The sequence below is a fragment of the Eulemur rufifrons genome, chromosome 2 (assembly GCF_041146395.1).
Source record: "Eulemur rufifrons isolate Redbay chromosome 2, OSU_ERuf_1, whole genome shotgun sequence".
NCBI lineage: Eukaryota > Metazoa > Chordata > Mammalia > Primates > Lemuridae > Eulemur > Eulemur rufifrons.
Window position 1 is genome coordinate 58,208,157 of NC_090984.1, and position 15,859 is coordinate 58,224,015.

Genomic DNA, 15,859 nt, shown 5'->3' on the forward strand with positions numbered 1-15,859 from the left:
AGACCAGCCTGAGCAAGAGCGAGATCCTGTCTCTACTAAAAATAGAAAGAAATTAGCTGGACAGCTAAAAATATGTAGAAAATGTTAGCTGGGCACGGTGGCGCCTGTAGTCTCAGCTACTTGGGAGGCTGAGGCAGAAGGAACGCTTAAGCCCAGGAGTTTGAGGTTGCTGTGAGCTAGGCTGATGCCACGGCACTCTAGCCCCGGCAACAGAGTGAGACTCTGTCACAAAAAAAAAAGTCATAATAAAGCAGCATCCCTTGTCAAAATAAGGATAGAGATCCAAAAGTAGGTTTCAATATAGGAGTGAGAAAAGTAGGAGATTCCATACACCATGATTCTTGTGCGGTCAAACATTTGGGTGTCACCAGGTACCAAATGATCATGTTCAAGGGTTCCTGACACTAGCATTCTTGTAGTTTTCCTGCCCAATGGTTGTCCCTCTTCTGAAGTTTCATGTAACTTTACACACACCACTCCCAACAGCAGTTGGCACACTTATCCCAAGGACTCTAAGTGGGAACAACCGGTCTTCCAGACCTGAGGACCTTTTTCTTCAAAAAAAAGGCGGGGGAGAGTAGTCTGAATTGGGTTATGAGGCCCCCCGTGCAGGGTACCTCACCTCAGCCATTGAACTCACTTCGCTGGCCGTGAGTCTGTTCCAAGCTCTGGCTAAGGAGGCATCCGCCGTGCCCCTCCGCAAGGGCGGGGTCCACGGCATCTCCTGCCCAGTCTGACCTCGCGCAGAGCCCCGTTCTCTGGGAACTCACCTCCCCGAGGCTCAGGGAGAGCCCTGTTAGGGCTGCTTCTGGCCCTAGTCTCAGACCTTCCCAAGGGACATGGGGGTAGAGTGACGTGACGCACTCAGCTCGTGGCCCCACTGATGAGCTTCCCTCCGCCCTGCCAGGAAAAGTTTCAACACCCAATTTATAAGGTTCCCAAATCTGAAGCCATTTTACCATTATGGTGATTTCCCACAACACATAGCGACATGCAAATATCTCACAGTGCACCTCCCCTCTCCTATACGGGCGTCGACTTGTCAGGGCGCACGCGCACTGTGTTTCCCGCCTGTGACTCTGGGCCCGCGATTCATCTGAGCGGGTTGATAACGTCAGTTCCGGTGCTTCATGGCGGCTCGGCGGAGGACCGGCGACCGCAGGACGCGAGGTTCGGGGCGCATTGTTGGGGGCGGGGCGCATTGTTGGAGGGCAGAATTCTGGGGTTGAGGCGTCGGGAAAGGAACGGTACACTGTTCTTTTCCCCTTTCCAGATCCCCATGACCTGCACTTGGCTACCAAACTAGTTTTGGTGCTAAACTTTTAGAATTTCGGTTTTCAGAGCTTTTTGGATGACAGAATTGTAGGTAAAGACTTGTGAGCCTGTAACAACTAGTGTGCCAGTTCTGTTGCTAATACCTAATGTCATCCAATTGAAAATTAATTATAAGGTGCACTATATTTTACATAACACAAAGGAACGATAAGCGCTTCCAATTAAACTGTAATTCACTGTTTATATGTCACCCATTGTAAGATGTATCCCAATTCCAGAGACAGTAAAATGAGAGTCTTAAGAATTGTTGAGTTATGGTACTCTATGTATTATGTTCTAAAAAGCATAGGTCCACCCTATAAATTAGATACTGTTGTTTGTCATCCTCTGGATTTTACACTTGGGGCAACTGAGGTACAAAAAAAGCAAATAACTTCTCCAAGTTTCCACAGCTAGAAGAAACAGAGCTGGATTCTAAACTAGGCACAGACTCTAGTTTCTACTAACCATTATCTCATACGGCCTCAGGTATGAGGTAGGCCTTGGGGGCACTGGTTCTCAAGTAAACAGAAGAGATCAGCAGGCTATGAGATTCATGCCTCTGGCTATAAATTTACAAGAGCCCCGAGACTCCCTTTTATTTGGCTAGAATGTAGCAATTTAGGAAGGCTTATTCAGACCATTACCAAGAGTAGTGATGTGGCAGTTGTTATTGTTTCTTTGTAAACTTACAAAACCATCTTAAACCATTTTTTCCCATTTATTTTTTTATTTGTATGTATTCATGCAGTACAAGTGCAATTTTGCTACATTGACATATTACATGTGGTGAAGTCAGGACCTTCATTCAGTGCATACATCACTGAAGCAACTCACAGTGTACCCACCCACCAAGCCACCTCCCATCAAACACCTCCTCCATTCCCACAAGTCTCCATTATCCGTGGTTGCACACTCTGCTCCATGTGTACACATTATTTAGCTCCCACTTACACGTTTACAAGTGAGAGCATGTGGTATTTGTCTGTGTCTGAGTTGTTGAACCATTTCTTTAAAAGATTATTTTCAAGGGAGGATCATATTATGTGTGTCCTCATTCTTTGCTCATTGTTCTTTCCCTTAGCTTCTTCTATAGCATTAAATGAAACCAAGAAAGTTAATAATGGCAACACAGCTCCAGAAGATCCTCCTCCTGCTAAGAAAACTCGAAGATGCCAGAGGCAGGGGGTGAAAAAGATGCCTGTGGTGGGAGGAAAGGCTAACAAGGAGAGGACAGAAGACAAGCAAGGTGGTAGGTCAGGGAGGACCTGGGTCAGCAAGAGGGTCTGTGGTAGGGGTGGGGGTGATATCTTGTTCTTTTATGTTTTATTTCTTCCTTCCTTGAGAATATAATTAGTTAATTTCTCTATTCTCTGGACATACCACAAGACTAATCTACTTTCTTGAATCTTCATTTTCATTTATTTGAGACAGATTGAGACCTAGGCGGAAGACTAGGATTACTTGGGAAAGGCATAGTGAATTATGACGGGTTTCTGTCTAACCACAACAGCTGCTTTTGATTCTTACACAGTAGTACATATCTGTCTTTCCTCAGAATCTGTGAAAGCCTTGCTGTTAAAGGGCAAAGCACCTGTGGACCCAGAGTGTACAGCCAAGGTCGGGAAGGTAAGAGACTTTGGAGCTGATTCTCAGTCCATTGATTTCTCGGAGAGCACTGTTCTTTTGTTACTAGGACTCCTGCCTGGGACGTTGTTAATAATTCATTTTAGGAATCCTCTCCAAAATATTGTTGGTGATTAATTTTTTCCAAGGCTGAGGGGTGGGAGTGAAAGGGTTTAGGGTTTATAATCAGGGTGTTTTTAACATGGTTATCTTTTGGAGTTGCCATGAGCCTTCTGCACCTTATTCTCTTTTTCAACCAGAAAATGATATCGTTAAGGGAGAACTGTTTTCTTGTTCTAAAGAGAAACTGTGCCCTGGAATGGCATGAGTTATTGATGAATGAGGATAGAATTTGAATAATACAAAAGAAAGGCTGCTTTTGGAGCAGGTTACCTTTAACTCAGAGTCTTTTGTGTTTCTGTAATTAGAATTTAAAGGCAGCATATTTTCATTACAGTAATGACAGGCTGTGTGTAGAAAATATGTTTGCAATTCTTTTCCTGGGAAGTAGATGTTGATGGTGCTAGAGAATGACAACTTGAGACATAGGAAAATTTAGAGCCTCACTATACTAATGTCACTTTTTTTTTCTCTCTCTAGGCTCATGTGTATTGTGAAGGAAAGGATGTCTATGATGTCATGCTAAATCAGGTAAGAGGAGGAGCCATTGTGTTCATGAGAATTTCTTCTTGATAATTATTGGTGATCTCATTCCAATGCCCAGCTCTCTAATTCTGAAATACCTTTTATTATCCACTTACGATTAAACACCTGAGTGCTCAGCACTAGAGCATTCCTATCTGATAGCAAAGTCCTCTATGAGAAGCAGATCTTTTTGCAAATTTCATGTCATTTGTTGAACTTGTGAATTTTCTGTTGATATCCTTTTGCACATTTTCTAGTAAGTTGTTGGTCTTTTTCTTACTGGCTTTGAGGAACTTCATATAGTACAGAAAATAGCCTTATGTCTCCGAGATCAATTGCTTATATATTTTCCAGATTTGTCATTTGCCTTTGTTTTTTGTTATGGTATACTTTTTGCTCATACTGACGTTTTTAAGTTTTTTGTAGTTAAATTTATTTAAATTTTTCCTATTTAGTTAACCGTTTTCCTGTTAATATTTGTGGTTTTGAATAGATAATACAGTTGCTTAGTGAATATATTTCCTGGATATAACTTCAAATCTGAATTTTTTATACAACATATATAATTGTAACTAGTATTCCTTTGTTACTACTTCTATTTAAAATATCATGAGCAGATAGAAAGTATCGTAAGGCTTCTTTTTGTTCTAACATCCAATGACTTTATAATGTGAGCAAGCAGGTAATAGAAGTAGGAAGGGGCAACATGCTTCACAAAGAGTGCCTCAATATCCAGGGCTCAGCCTTATAGCACTAGCACTCTCTTCACTCTGAGTTACTTACAGATACCTCCTTTTACATACTGGTCATGGTCTCTCTGAATGTCTCCAAGTAAGGTCTGCTTAGGTATGGCACAGATGTGGCAGTGGTTTCTGCATATCCTTTGTCCCCTCCCAACATTGTCCTTCTCTCAGCTTATTGTCAAATTTCTGCAGCTAACAAACCAAAGCTATAAATAGGGCTATCAAAGAATAAGTCATCTAAACAAGTGTGCATAATGGTTATAGACCTTTGGAGCATCAAAATTGTCTTCATTTGGAAAATAATTATTAGGAGTGGATTGGGAGCTAGAAAACACAGAAAAATATGTATGGAGGGAGCTGAGGTGGGAAAAAAAAACAGAGGAATCAGTCAATACAGGATATTTGAGGTTGGATGAAGGGTTTTAGGAAGCTCCCAGGTTCCCACTTTAATTCCTCAGAATCCAAAGTTTAATGTACAAACCCTATTCCTTTTTTACATCCCTACTGTTATAAGAATGTAATTTTCTTGCCTCTTGCTAAGCTCTTCCTTATGGAAATTATTGACACCTGTGACCAAGAACGAGTCATTGGTTTATGTGACTTCCATTTGCAAAACTCTCCTTTTTTGTTCACTTTTCTCATCATAGACCAATCTCCAGTTCAACAACAACAAGTACTATCTGATTCAGTTGTTAGAAGATGATGCCCAGAGGAACTTCAGTGTTTGGATGAGATGGGGCCGAGGTAATGACTTTTATTATGATTTTATGAGTTGTCATTCTGAAAGCCAGCTTAGCAAGTAGCCAACGGATCCTCTGGTTTTAAATCACATAAATGGAGGCTCTGAAGGCTCGGAGGGACTTAGTAAGATAGCCTGGCTTCTTGAAATTGGGGAATGGCAGGCATCCTCATTAGGAAGTTCTCACTGGAAAAACTAACAGCAGCCCATTGAGGTTGAGCACCCTTCTGCAGTTGGGCTGCTAGTAGTGCTCATAGACTCTGGCAGTTAGCAGGTAACTTGTACCAACGTGATCAGTTCCCTAAGTGCTTTCACCTTTTCCCTTTTCTGCCCTTTCATCAGATATTAAGCAGTGAGATCTTAGAGAGCTGGCTCGTTACTATTAGGGAACTATTCTTGGGTTGGAGGACAGAGAACCATCTTATGTGTGGCATTTGCTTTGCAGTGGGGAAAATGGGGCAGCACAGCTTGGTGGCTTGTTCAGGCAACCTCAGCAAGGCCAAGGAAATCTTTCAGAAGAAGTGAGTGCTAAAAAATGAGTACAAAAACATGCCCTCTTCTTAGATGTATCTTCTTTAAGATTTTTATAAGTGTTATTTGGCCTAAATGTTAATGTCTTTCTATTCTGATATTCTGTGATAGGAACACCAAACTACATCCTTATTTAGTAATTACATCAAACTATAAACTTGAAATTGACTAAAAACAGAAGAATTTAATATATTTAACACAAGACCAACAAATTTAGGAGATTTGGGAATTTAGGAGACTCTCCATCATAGGGTGGAGAATATTCAGCTGGAGTTTTTAAAACTTTTACTATGATATGGATGAAGAAATTTCTGGAGTCTTTGGGAACATGTTTCTTTCAGGGAAAGGGATTGGATAGATAATCTTTTGTTTAAAATTTTAACAGCTTTTGTGGTGTTTTGGAGCCTTTGGGAAGCCTGAGGGTCCTTTTTTCCCATTTTTTATTTGCTTTGTTTCCAGAGCTTTTTTGTCCATTTGGTGTCCTATATTTAGAATCCAGATTTATGGAAAGTTGGTATGTAAAGGAGCTCTGTGGTAGGAAACACATTTTTTGGAGATTTTCTGTCTAAGGAACCAATTATAAGTCCATCCTTAATAGTAGACCTTTATTTATAAGGTTTTCTCACCATCTTGGGCTCTACAGATTCCTTGACAAAACCAAAAACAATTGGGAGGATCGTGAGAAGTTTGAAAAGGTGCCTGGAAAATATGATATGCTACAGATGGACTATGCTACCAATACGCAGGTAAACTCTGACTGTACCTTTGTAGGGAAAGCTGTTTCTTCTTAACCAGGGCAAGGTGTAGCAGGATGGCTTAGATCAGTCCTAGACCAGAACAAGCTTGGATGTCTTGAGTCATGGCTGTTTCTCACTGCAGGTATAACTCTCACTGATTTGTAATCTCAAAGGGACAGTAAGAATGAAGATAGAATGTGCCTTTCTAGTCTCTGTTATTTGCTAAGGTTCTTATAAAATCTTAGGCCCTATTTCCAGAAGTTTCATGTTATAGACGAAGAGAGGAGTAATAAAAAAGCTAACTGATTAAACTACATTTAAAGTTGTCTTTGCTTCTGGTTATATACCACAGTAAAAAAATTAATTTTGACAAACCGAGGTATGCCAAGATGCTGAGACTGTCCTGAAAACTGTCATATATCCAAAGAATGGAGACGTCTCAGTCTTTTTCAGATGAAAAGATTTGAGACATAATAGTATGTAAAGAATCTCTCCATACTTAGTGACATCATGAGGAGGGCCTTTTAGACTTATTCTGAGTGTCTAACTGTGGGAGGCAGACCCAGTACAGTTGACTCTCTTATCCATGGGTTCCACATCATGGATTCAACCAACTGCAGATCAAAAATATTTGAAAAAAAGGAAATTGCTTCTGTACTGAACTTACACAGACTTTTTTCTTGTTAGTATTCCCCAAACAATACAGTGTAACAACTTCACATGGCATTTACATTGTATTAGGTATTATAAGTGATCTAAAGGTATTTTTGTTTGTTTGGCTATAGGGTGAAGACGAATCAAAAAAAGAGGTATCTCTTAAATCTCCCTTGAAACCAGAGTCACAGCTAGATCTTCGGGTACAGGAGCTGATAGAGTTGATTTGTAATGTCCAGGCCATGGAAGAGATGATGATAGAAATGAAGTATAATACCAAGAAGGCCCCACTTGGTAGGACTTCAGATTCTGTCCTAAATTCTCTCTTCATCCCTACTTCCTTTAATGGAATATTTCATCACCAACATAATTTAAAGCTTGCGGATAGTACTGAAAGAAGAAAATGGGATTTGGGGTGAGAGGTTGTGTGGGGGGAGGAGGAACTATTTTGAAAGTTGAAAGGTGACAGTCGTTTGGGGCAGGGATGTAAGTACACTTTATAGGATGGAACCCTAATTTGTAGTCTGATATCTGGCAGGGAAGTTGACAGTGGCACAAATCAAGGCAGGTTACCAGTCTCTGAAGAAGATTGAGGATTGTATTCGGGCTGGTCAGCATGGACGAGCTCTCACGGAAGCATGCAATGAATTCTACACCAGAATCCCACATGACTTTGGGTAAGGCCTGTGCTGTTACTTCACTTTATTCTTTTAACCATACACATCTCCTGTATCAGTCAGCAGCAATAATCTTTTGTTTTTTAACCAGAGTATGTTGTCTATGAAGCAACTATAATCTTTTAATTCTTTTATTATATTTTATTTTATTTTTTTGAGACACAGTCTCGCTCTGTCACCTTGGGTAGAATGCAGTTGCATCATCATAGCTCACTGCAACCTGAAACCCCTGGGCTCAAGCAATCCTCCTGCATCAGCCTCCCGAGTAGCCAGGGCTATAGGCGAGCACCATGACGCCTGACTAATTTTTCTATTTTTAGTAGAGACGTGGTCTCACTCTTGCTCAGGCTGGTTTTGAACTCCTGAGCTCAAGCAGTCCTGCTTCCTTGGCCTCCCAGAGTGCTAGGATTACAGGCATGAGCCACCATGCCCAGCCTTAATTCTTTTATTTTTAAGGAAATAGTCACCTTGAATAGATACAGAGCCAAAATGATTTCTAGATAGCTTATTTAACTAGCTTACAAATACAGGTTGCAATCTCCTGGCCTGAGTATAGCCATAGTTCCTGACCAAGTGTAAGTTACCATCTCAAGTGAGAATGGGTCTAGATACTCAACCAAGGAAAACACCATCAGGCATATCACCCCTTTTTCCTGTTTCCTATCACTCCTTTTTCCTAACCACACTAACACCATTATTGTGAACTCAAATGATACTTTTAAAAAATTTTTAATTTAAATAATTATTTTTTTATGGAAGGCTTCACGAATTTTTGTGTCATCCTTGCACAGGGGCCATGCTAATTTTCTTTATATTGTTCCAATTTTAGCATATATGCTGTCAAAGCAAATACTCGGTGATATTATATATTTAAAATACATTTTGTCTTTGTTGAGACTTATTAATGTTAATATGGTTAATATGGCTTATTTAAAAAAGGATCTCTGCCCAGGAGTTTGAGGTTGCAGTGAGCTATGATGACGTCACTGAACTCTAGCCTGGGCAACAGAGTGAGACCCTGTCTCAAAAATATAAGGCCGGGCGCAGTGGCTCACGCCTGTAATCCTAGCATTCTGGGAGGCCAAGGTGGGAGGATCACTCGAGGTCAGGAGTTCAAGACCAGCCTGAGCAAGAGCGAGACCCCATCTCTACTAAAAATAGAAAGAAATTATCTGGACAACTAAAAATATATATAGAAAAAATTAGCCAGGCATGGTGGTGCAGGCCTGGAGTCCCAGCTACTCGGGAGGCTGAGGCAGACGGATTGCCAGAGCCCAGGAGTTTGAGGTTGCTGTGAGCTAGGCTGACACCATGGCACTCTAGCCTGGGCAACAGAGTGAGACTCTGTCTCAAAAAATATATATATATATATAAAATAATATGGCCAGGCACAGTGGCTCACGCTTGTAATCCTAGCAGTTTGGGGGGCCAAGGCAGGAGGATCACCTCAGCTCAGGAGTTCAAGACCAGCCTGAGCAAGAGCAAGACCCTGTCTCCACTAAAAATAGAAAAATTAGCTGGGTGCCATGGCGTACATCTGTAGGCCCAGCTACTCCAGAGGCTGAGGCAGGAGGATCACTTGAGCCCAGGACTTGGAGATTGCAGTGATGCCCCTGCACTTGACCTGGGGTGCCAGAGCAAGACTAATAAATAAAATAAAAATCTCATAAAAAAGAATTTCAACTCTAGTGTCAAAATCTACACAGTTTGTTTTATCCTACTCAGAGAATATATTAATATTTAATATTCCTTTTGGAATATTTGGAAATTAAAATCTCTTTACAGATCTCTCTTTCTCTCTCAGATGGAGAACCTCAGTTTCTTACACCTGTTTTCTAAAGGACCTATCTTTCATCTCTTATTTTTAGTCATGTGCCTTTTAGCCACACATCAGAGAGCTCATTATGGATTATATCTTTGTCCTTAGACTCCGTACTCCTCCACTAATCCAGACGGAGAAAGAACTGTCAGAAAAAGTACAACTACTAGAGGTGAGATATGTGTGGATTGGGAAGTATTAAATCTTTTATCCTAGATTCCTTCCATGTTGATTCTGTATCTCATCTTCTCAGGCTTTGGGAGACATTGAAATTGCCATTAAGCTGGTGAAAACAGAGCTGCAAAGCCCAGAACACCCATTGGACCAACACTATAGAAACCTACATTGTGCCTTGCACCCTCTAGATCACAAAAGTTATGAGTTCAAAGTAAGAAAAATGATCATTTATTTTCCTACTCTTAATACCCTTAAGAGCTACCTCCCCCATCCCACTATTCTGACTTCTTTAAGAGCAAATTGCCTAATAGGGCAGAATTTTTATTTACTACGAATTTGGAAGGGTAGAGCCCATTCTAACTGCCTTGTGAGACCATTCGGGAGCAGAAATGTCTGCCAAGTTATACCAGAGGCCCTGAGGACTCTGTTATAGAGTCTACATTGCCCATTTTTCCCCTTATTTTCCACAGGTGATTTCCCAGTACCTACAATCTACCCACGCTCCCACACACAATGACTATACCATGACTTTGCTGGATGTTTTTGAAGTAGAGAAGGAGGGTGAGAAAGAAGCCTTCAGAGAGGACCTTGATAACAGGTCTGAGTCTAGCTTTGGGTTTGGGAAGACGTTCCTTGCCTGAAGTACAGTCATAGAAGTTATAAGACAAGGGTGGCAGAGGAAGGCGTTGACTTATGCTTGTGCCATATAGTAATATTTGCAGGAGAGCAACAGAGTACAATAATAAATAATGACTTTTCCTTAGGATGCTGCTATGGCATGGTTCCAGGCTGAGCAACTGGGTGGGAATCCTGAGCCGTGGGCTTCGAGTTGCCCCCCCTGAGGCTCCCATCACAGGTTACATGGTGAGTGAAATTGAACTCTAGGAGGAGCACAAGGGAAAAGGATGCAGTAATGTTCTCAGTCCTTAGGTGATACCCCTTTCCAAGAATTAAACTGGCTTATCTCTTACTGTGTCCTTCTTTGTTTCAATTCCTAAAGATATCTCTTCTTCTGCCCAGAAGGAGAGATTCACAGGTGCTTCTACCCTCTCTGGAACAGAATCGTGAGGGAAAATGGAGAAGGGTCTATATTATGTTTAAGAGAATGGAAAAACAGGGTCAGTGGTTTGAGCCTTCTTTCTAACACAATGGGTTAAAAGCTGACCTTGGTGTTTATTTATACATTTCAGTTTGGAAAAGGAATCTACTTTGCTGACATGTCTTCCAAGAGTGCCAATTACTGCTTTGCCTCTCACCTAAAAAATACAGGACTACTGCTCTTGTCAGAGGTGAGGCAGGAACACGTCAGTATTCTCTAGTTTGTTATTAATTCCTATTTTCTCCAGTGAGAAAAGTTTGACCCCAGAACCAAGAGGTTCACCTAGGATAGGTGGGGAGGGGAAGCCAAGTGCTATTTTCATTGCATTGGATTCCTGCTGATGTAGGGGAGGAAAGTACTGACGGAATCTGTTTGGCTTTAGAGCCATCTAATTCTCAGTAGGATGTGGGCATTCAAAGATCTTTTGCTTTGCAGGTAGCTCTAGGTCAGTGTAATGAGCTACTAGAAGCCAATCCTAAGGCAGAAGGATTGCTTCAGGGCAAACACAGCACCAAGGGCCTGGGAAAGATGGCTCCCAGTCCTGGCCACTTCATCACCCTGTAAGTACTCACAACCAGGACAGCTAGAAGACTCCTTTTGGCCAGATAAGACTTTCTACTTTCTCCATTCCAACTTCTGAACCAGAGGCTGATATTGACACACTTTGTTCCTTTTGGCAGGAATGGGAGTACAGTGCCCTTAGGACCAGCAAGTGACACAGGAATTCTCAATCCCGAGGGTTATACCCTCAATTACAATGAATATATCGTCTATAACCCCAACCAGGTCCGTATGCGATACCTTCTAAAGGTTCAGTTCAATTTCCTGCAGCTATGGTGAATGCTGATGTTAACCTAGAGAAGATCTGATCTTCAAGCAAGAAAATAAGCAATATGGTACTTTTGAATTTTGTAATATTTTATGTAATAAAAATGGTACAAATCTACCATTAGCTTCTTTGGGCTTTACTTCTCCAAGCACATATTTCTTCTGACATTAGTATATCTTCATTTCTAGGACAGAAAGTACCTAGAAATGGTGGGCATGGTGGCTCAACGCCTGTAATCCTAGCACTCTGCGAGGCTGAGGAGGAAGGTTTACTTGAGCTCAGGAGTTCGAGACCAGCCTGAGCAAGAGCAAGACCCTGTCTACTAAAATAGAAAAAATTAGCTGGGCCCCATGGTGCATGCCTGTAGTCTCAGCTATTCAGGAGGCTGAGGCAGGAGGATTGCTTGAGCCCAGGAGTTGGAGGCTGCAGTGAGCTACGAAGATGCCGCTGCACTTTACCCAGGGTGACAGAGTGAGACTGTCTCAGGGAAAAAAAGGAAAATTCTCAACAATATAAGTTCTGGAAAAAAACAAACAAAAAAAGGAACTTATTGAACTCCCCCTCCCCCTGCTTCATATTTAAAATTTTTTTTTAATTAAAAAAGAAAGTACCCATTGCTCTGTGTATCTCACAGCTAGCTGCAGGTTACTCAGGATCCTGTTCTGAGTAGCTTCTGTGCATTGAGGGACACTGTTAAGGGCCAGTGCTTTTCCCCATTGGATTCAATTTTTCTGCAAACGAGTTTGTTAGGTATTATTGCAGGAAGGGTAGAGGCAGCAAAGGCTGAGTTCCTTTCTTTCCCCTTCAGATCTTCTCACTTGCCTTTTTCCCATTTATCAACTGCAAACTAGGTCTCCTACCACTTAACATCCTAGGACTCATCAGATATCCAAAAATCTGGGAAGCCCTTGGAGGACTGCCACTGAGCTTAAGTATATCTTAAGGAGGAAAGGAGAGGAGTAGAATGAGTTTTTACATGCCCTTCTCCATCTAAGTACTAAAGTCCAGATCAAATCCAAAGACTTCCTGATTATGTTTAAACACAACACAGCTAAACGTAACAAACGTCCTTAAATAATGGTAAAGTTTGTTTAAATGAAAACAGCCTGTAACTTTCTAGAAACCAGATTATCAATACCTATCAAAATTTAAAATGTATATACCCTTTGACCTAAAACTTACAGATGTACATGTTTACATAGATGATGTCACTATAGCATTGGTGTACATGAAAAGATCGCTAGATAGGGAACTAGTCCAATATATCTACTCATTGAAGTATTTATACCGCTATTAAAACTGAGTAAGACTTTACATACTTTTCAAAAAAATAAGAGGGGAATACTTCATAAACTCATTCTATAAGGCAATACAAACCCAAACCAGATAAAGATACTATGAGATCAGAGACCGCTATCCCTTAAGAATATAATTTCAGGGGGAGAGAGAGGGTGAACAACAACAAAAAAATTAGAATTGCAAAAATCAAAATAGTACAAAGCCTAATCCAGCAACATATATAGAGGATTATATACCAACCTGTAAGGTCACAGGTTAGTTCAACATGAAAACAAATGTTGGGGAAAAATCACGTGGCTATCTTAGATGCAGAAAAACCATTTAGCAAAAGGTAACACCTTTTCATAATAAAAAAAAAAAAAATTTAACTAGGAATGGAAGGGCGTTTCCTCAACCTGATAAAGAACATCTATGAAAAATATAATGGTGAAAGATTGAAGGCTTACCCCTATGATCAGGAATAAGACCAGGATTTCCACTCCCACCACTTCCATTTAACATTACACTAGAGATTCTAGTTGTGGTAATTAAGCGAGGAAAAAAAAATTCCATCATATTGAAAAGGAGGTAAAACTGTATTTGCAAATTATGTGATCTCATAAAGCCCAAAACAAAACCAGCCTGGGCAACATAGCAAGACCCGTCCCTATTAAAAAAAAAAAAAAAAATTAACTGGGCATGGTAGCACACACCTGTAGTACCAGTTACTCGGGCAGCCGAGGCAGGAAGATCTCTTGAGCCCAAGAGTTCCAGATTACAGTGAGCTATGATGGCGCCACTGCACTCCAGCCTGAGTGACAGAGCGAGACTCCGTCTCTTAATTAAAAAAAATAAAAAGCCCTAAAGAATCCATACACAAAAAATAATTAGAGCTAACAAAGAAGTTCAGCAAGATTGCAGGATACAAGATCAATCTACAAAAATCAATTGTAACTATATACATTAGTGAAGAATCTGAAAAGGAAATTAAGAAAATAATTCCATTTATAATAGCATCAAAAAGAATAAAATACTTAGGAATAGGTTTAACTAAAGAAGTACAAACTTTTACACTGAAAACTATAAAACAGTCTTGAAAGAAATTCAAGACCTAAATAAATGGAAAGACATGTTCATGGATTGGAAGGTTTAATATGACAGTACTCCCCAAAGCAACCTACAAATTCAATACAATTCCTATCAAAATTCCAATCAACTTTTTTGCTGAAATGGCCAAGACAAACCTAAAATGTATAAGGAATTACAAAAGGATCATGAATAGTAAAAACAATCTTGAAAAAGCTATAGTAATCAAGACAATATGATATTGCCATAGGATAGCTATATGGATCAATAGTATAGAATTGACAGTCCAGAAATAAACACAAACATATATGGTCAACCGATTTTCAACAGGGTGCCAAGATCGTTCAATGGGGGAAAGAATAGCCTCTTCAACAAATGGTGGTAGGACAACTTGGATATCCACATGCAAAGTAATGAATCTGGACCACTAACACAGTATATGCAAAAATTAAATGTATCAAAGACCTAAATGTAAGAGTTAAAACCATAAAACTCTTAGAAAACATAGGGGAGGCTGGGCATGGTGGCTCAGCCCTGTAACCCTAGCACTTTGGGAGGCCAAGGTTGGAGGAACACTTGAGACCAGGATTTCGAGACCAGCCTGAGTACAAGCGAGTCCCTGTCTCTATAAAAACTAGAAAAATTAGCCAGGCATGGGGGTGTGCACCTATAGTCCCAGCTACTTGGGAGGCTGAGGCAGGAGGATTGCTTGAGCCCAGGAGTTTGAAGTTGCAGTGAGCTATGATGATGTCACTACACTCCAGCCCAGGCAACCAAGTGAGACCCTGTCTCAAAAAATTAAATAAATAAATAAATAAATAAATAAAAATAAAAAGACAACCCAATAAAAACAAGCAAAGGATTTGAATAGACATTTACCCAAAGAAGAAATACAAATGGCCAATAAGCACATGAAAAGATGCTCCACATCATTGGACATCAAGGAAACACAAATCAAAACTACAGTGAGATACCACTTCATACCCACTAGCATGACTAGAAGCAAAAAGACCAACAAGTGTTGGCAAACGTGGACAAATTAGAACATTCACACATTGCTGGTGATAATGTAAAGTGGTGCAGGTGCTTTGGAGAACAGTTTGGCAGTTCCTCAAATAGTTAAACAGTTATGAACTTAGCAATTCTCCTAAGAGAACGGAAAAAAAAGTTCACACAAAAGCTTGTAACATGAATGTTAACAGCAACAATATTTATAATAGCCAAGAATTAGAAACAACCCAAGTATCCATCAACTGATAAATGGATAAACAAAATGTGGTATATATGCATGATGGACATGTTCACTATCTTGATTATGGTGATAATTTTATTGGTGTATACATAGGTCAAACTTTATCAAATTGTGTATTTTAAATAAGTACAGTTTACTGCATGTCAATTATACCTCAAGCTGTAAAAACAACAAGAAACAAAAAAATGTGATATATGCATACAATGGAACATTATTCAGCCATAAAATGGAATGAAGGTCCTTGCTTCAGCAGCACAAATACTAAAATTAGAACAAAACAGAAAAGATTAGCATGGCCCCTGCACAAGGATGACGTGCAATTTGTGAAGCGTTTCACTTTTTTTACAAAGAAAACAGATCAAAAAGAGCATAAAAATGAAGTACTGATACATGCTATAACATGGATGAACCTTGAAAATGTTATTGTAAGTGAAAGAAGCCACACAAAAAGTCACATATTATATAATTCCATTTATTTGAAATGTCCAGAATAGGCAAATCCGTAGAGAGAGAAAGTAGATTAGTGGTTGACAGTGGCTGGAGGGAGAGGAGAGACAGGTGTCATTGCTAATGGGTTCCAGGTTTCCTGCCGGGGTGATGAAAATGTTCTCGAATTAGTGTTAATGGTTGCACAACCTTGTGACTATACTAAA

At 40.2% G+C, this 15,859-nt stretch overlaps 1 protein-coding gene and 2 non-coding genes across 4 annotated transcripts; 2 read left to right on the plus strand and 1 right to left on the minus strand.

Annotated features, from left to right (window-relative positions):
* The first annotated feature begins 1,130 nt into the window (after positions 1-1,130).
* Positions 1,131-11,707, plus strand: PARP2 (poly(ADP-ribose) polymerase 2). 2 transcript variants are annotated; one of them, XM_069462773.1, is made up of 16 exons: positions 1,131-1,170; positions 2,411-2,605; positions 2,873-2,943; positions 3,541-3,591; positions 4,976-5,072; positions 5,513-5,588; positions 6,242-6,344; positions 7,121-7,283; positions 7,528-7,666; positions 9,594-9,657; positions 9,739-9,873; positions 10,133-10,260; positions 10,427-10,526; positions 10,853-10,951; positions 11,197-11,321; positions 11,442-11,707. In XM_069462773.1, the coding sequence occupies exons 1-16, from the start codon at positions 1,131-1,133 to the stop codon at positions 11,599-11,601; spliced, it is 1,746 nt and encodes a 581-aa protein (XP_069318874.1). In that variant the 3' UTR covers positions 11,602-11,707. The 2 variants fall into 2 exon arrangements, with proteins under 2 accessions (XP_069318874.1, XP_069318875.1); XM_069462774.1 differs by having other exon boundaries at positions 2,411-2,566.
* LOC138381058 (U6 spliceosomal RNA) lies at positions 8,413-8,515 on the minus strand. Its single transcript, XR_011233008.1, has one exon. It is a non-coding gene; the product is annotated as a U6 spliceosomal RNA (small nuclear RNA).
* A 3,740-nt stretch (positions 11,708-15,447) lies between the features above and the next one.
* LOC138381042 (U6 spliceosomal RNA) lies at positions 15,448-15,549 on the plus strand. The gene has a single exon (XR_011232993.1). It is a non-coding gene; the product is annotated as a U6 spliceosomal RNA (small nuclear RNA).
* The last annotated feature ends 310 nt before the right edge of the window (positions 15,550-15,859 follow it).

Coding starts and splice junctions, on each gene's coding strand:
- PARP2 (XM_069462773.1), top strand. CDS start 1,131: ATGGCGGCTCGGCGGAGGACCGGCGACCGCAGGACGCGAG. Junction 3,592..4,975: donor ATGATGTCATGCTAAATCAG/GTAAGAGGAGGA, acceptor TTCTCATCATAG/ACCAATCTCCAGTTCAACAA. Junction 10,261..10,426: donor AGAGAGGACCTTGATAACAG/GTCTGAGTCTAG, acceptor ACTTTTCCTTAG/GATGCTGCTATGGCATGGTT.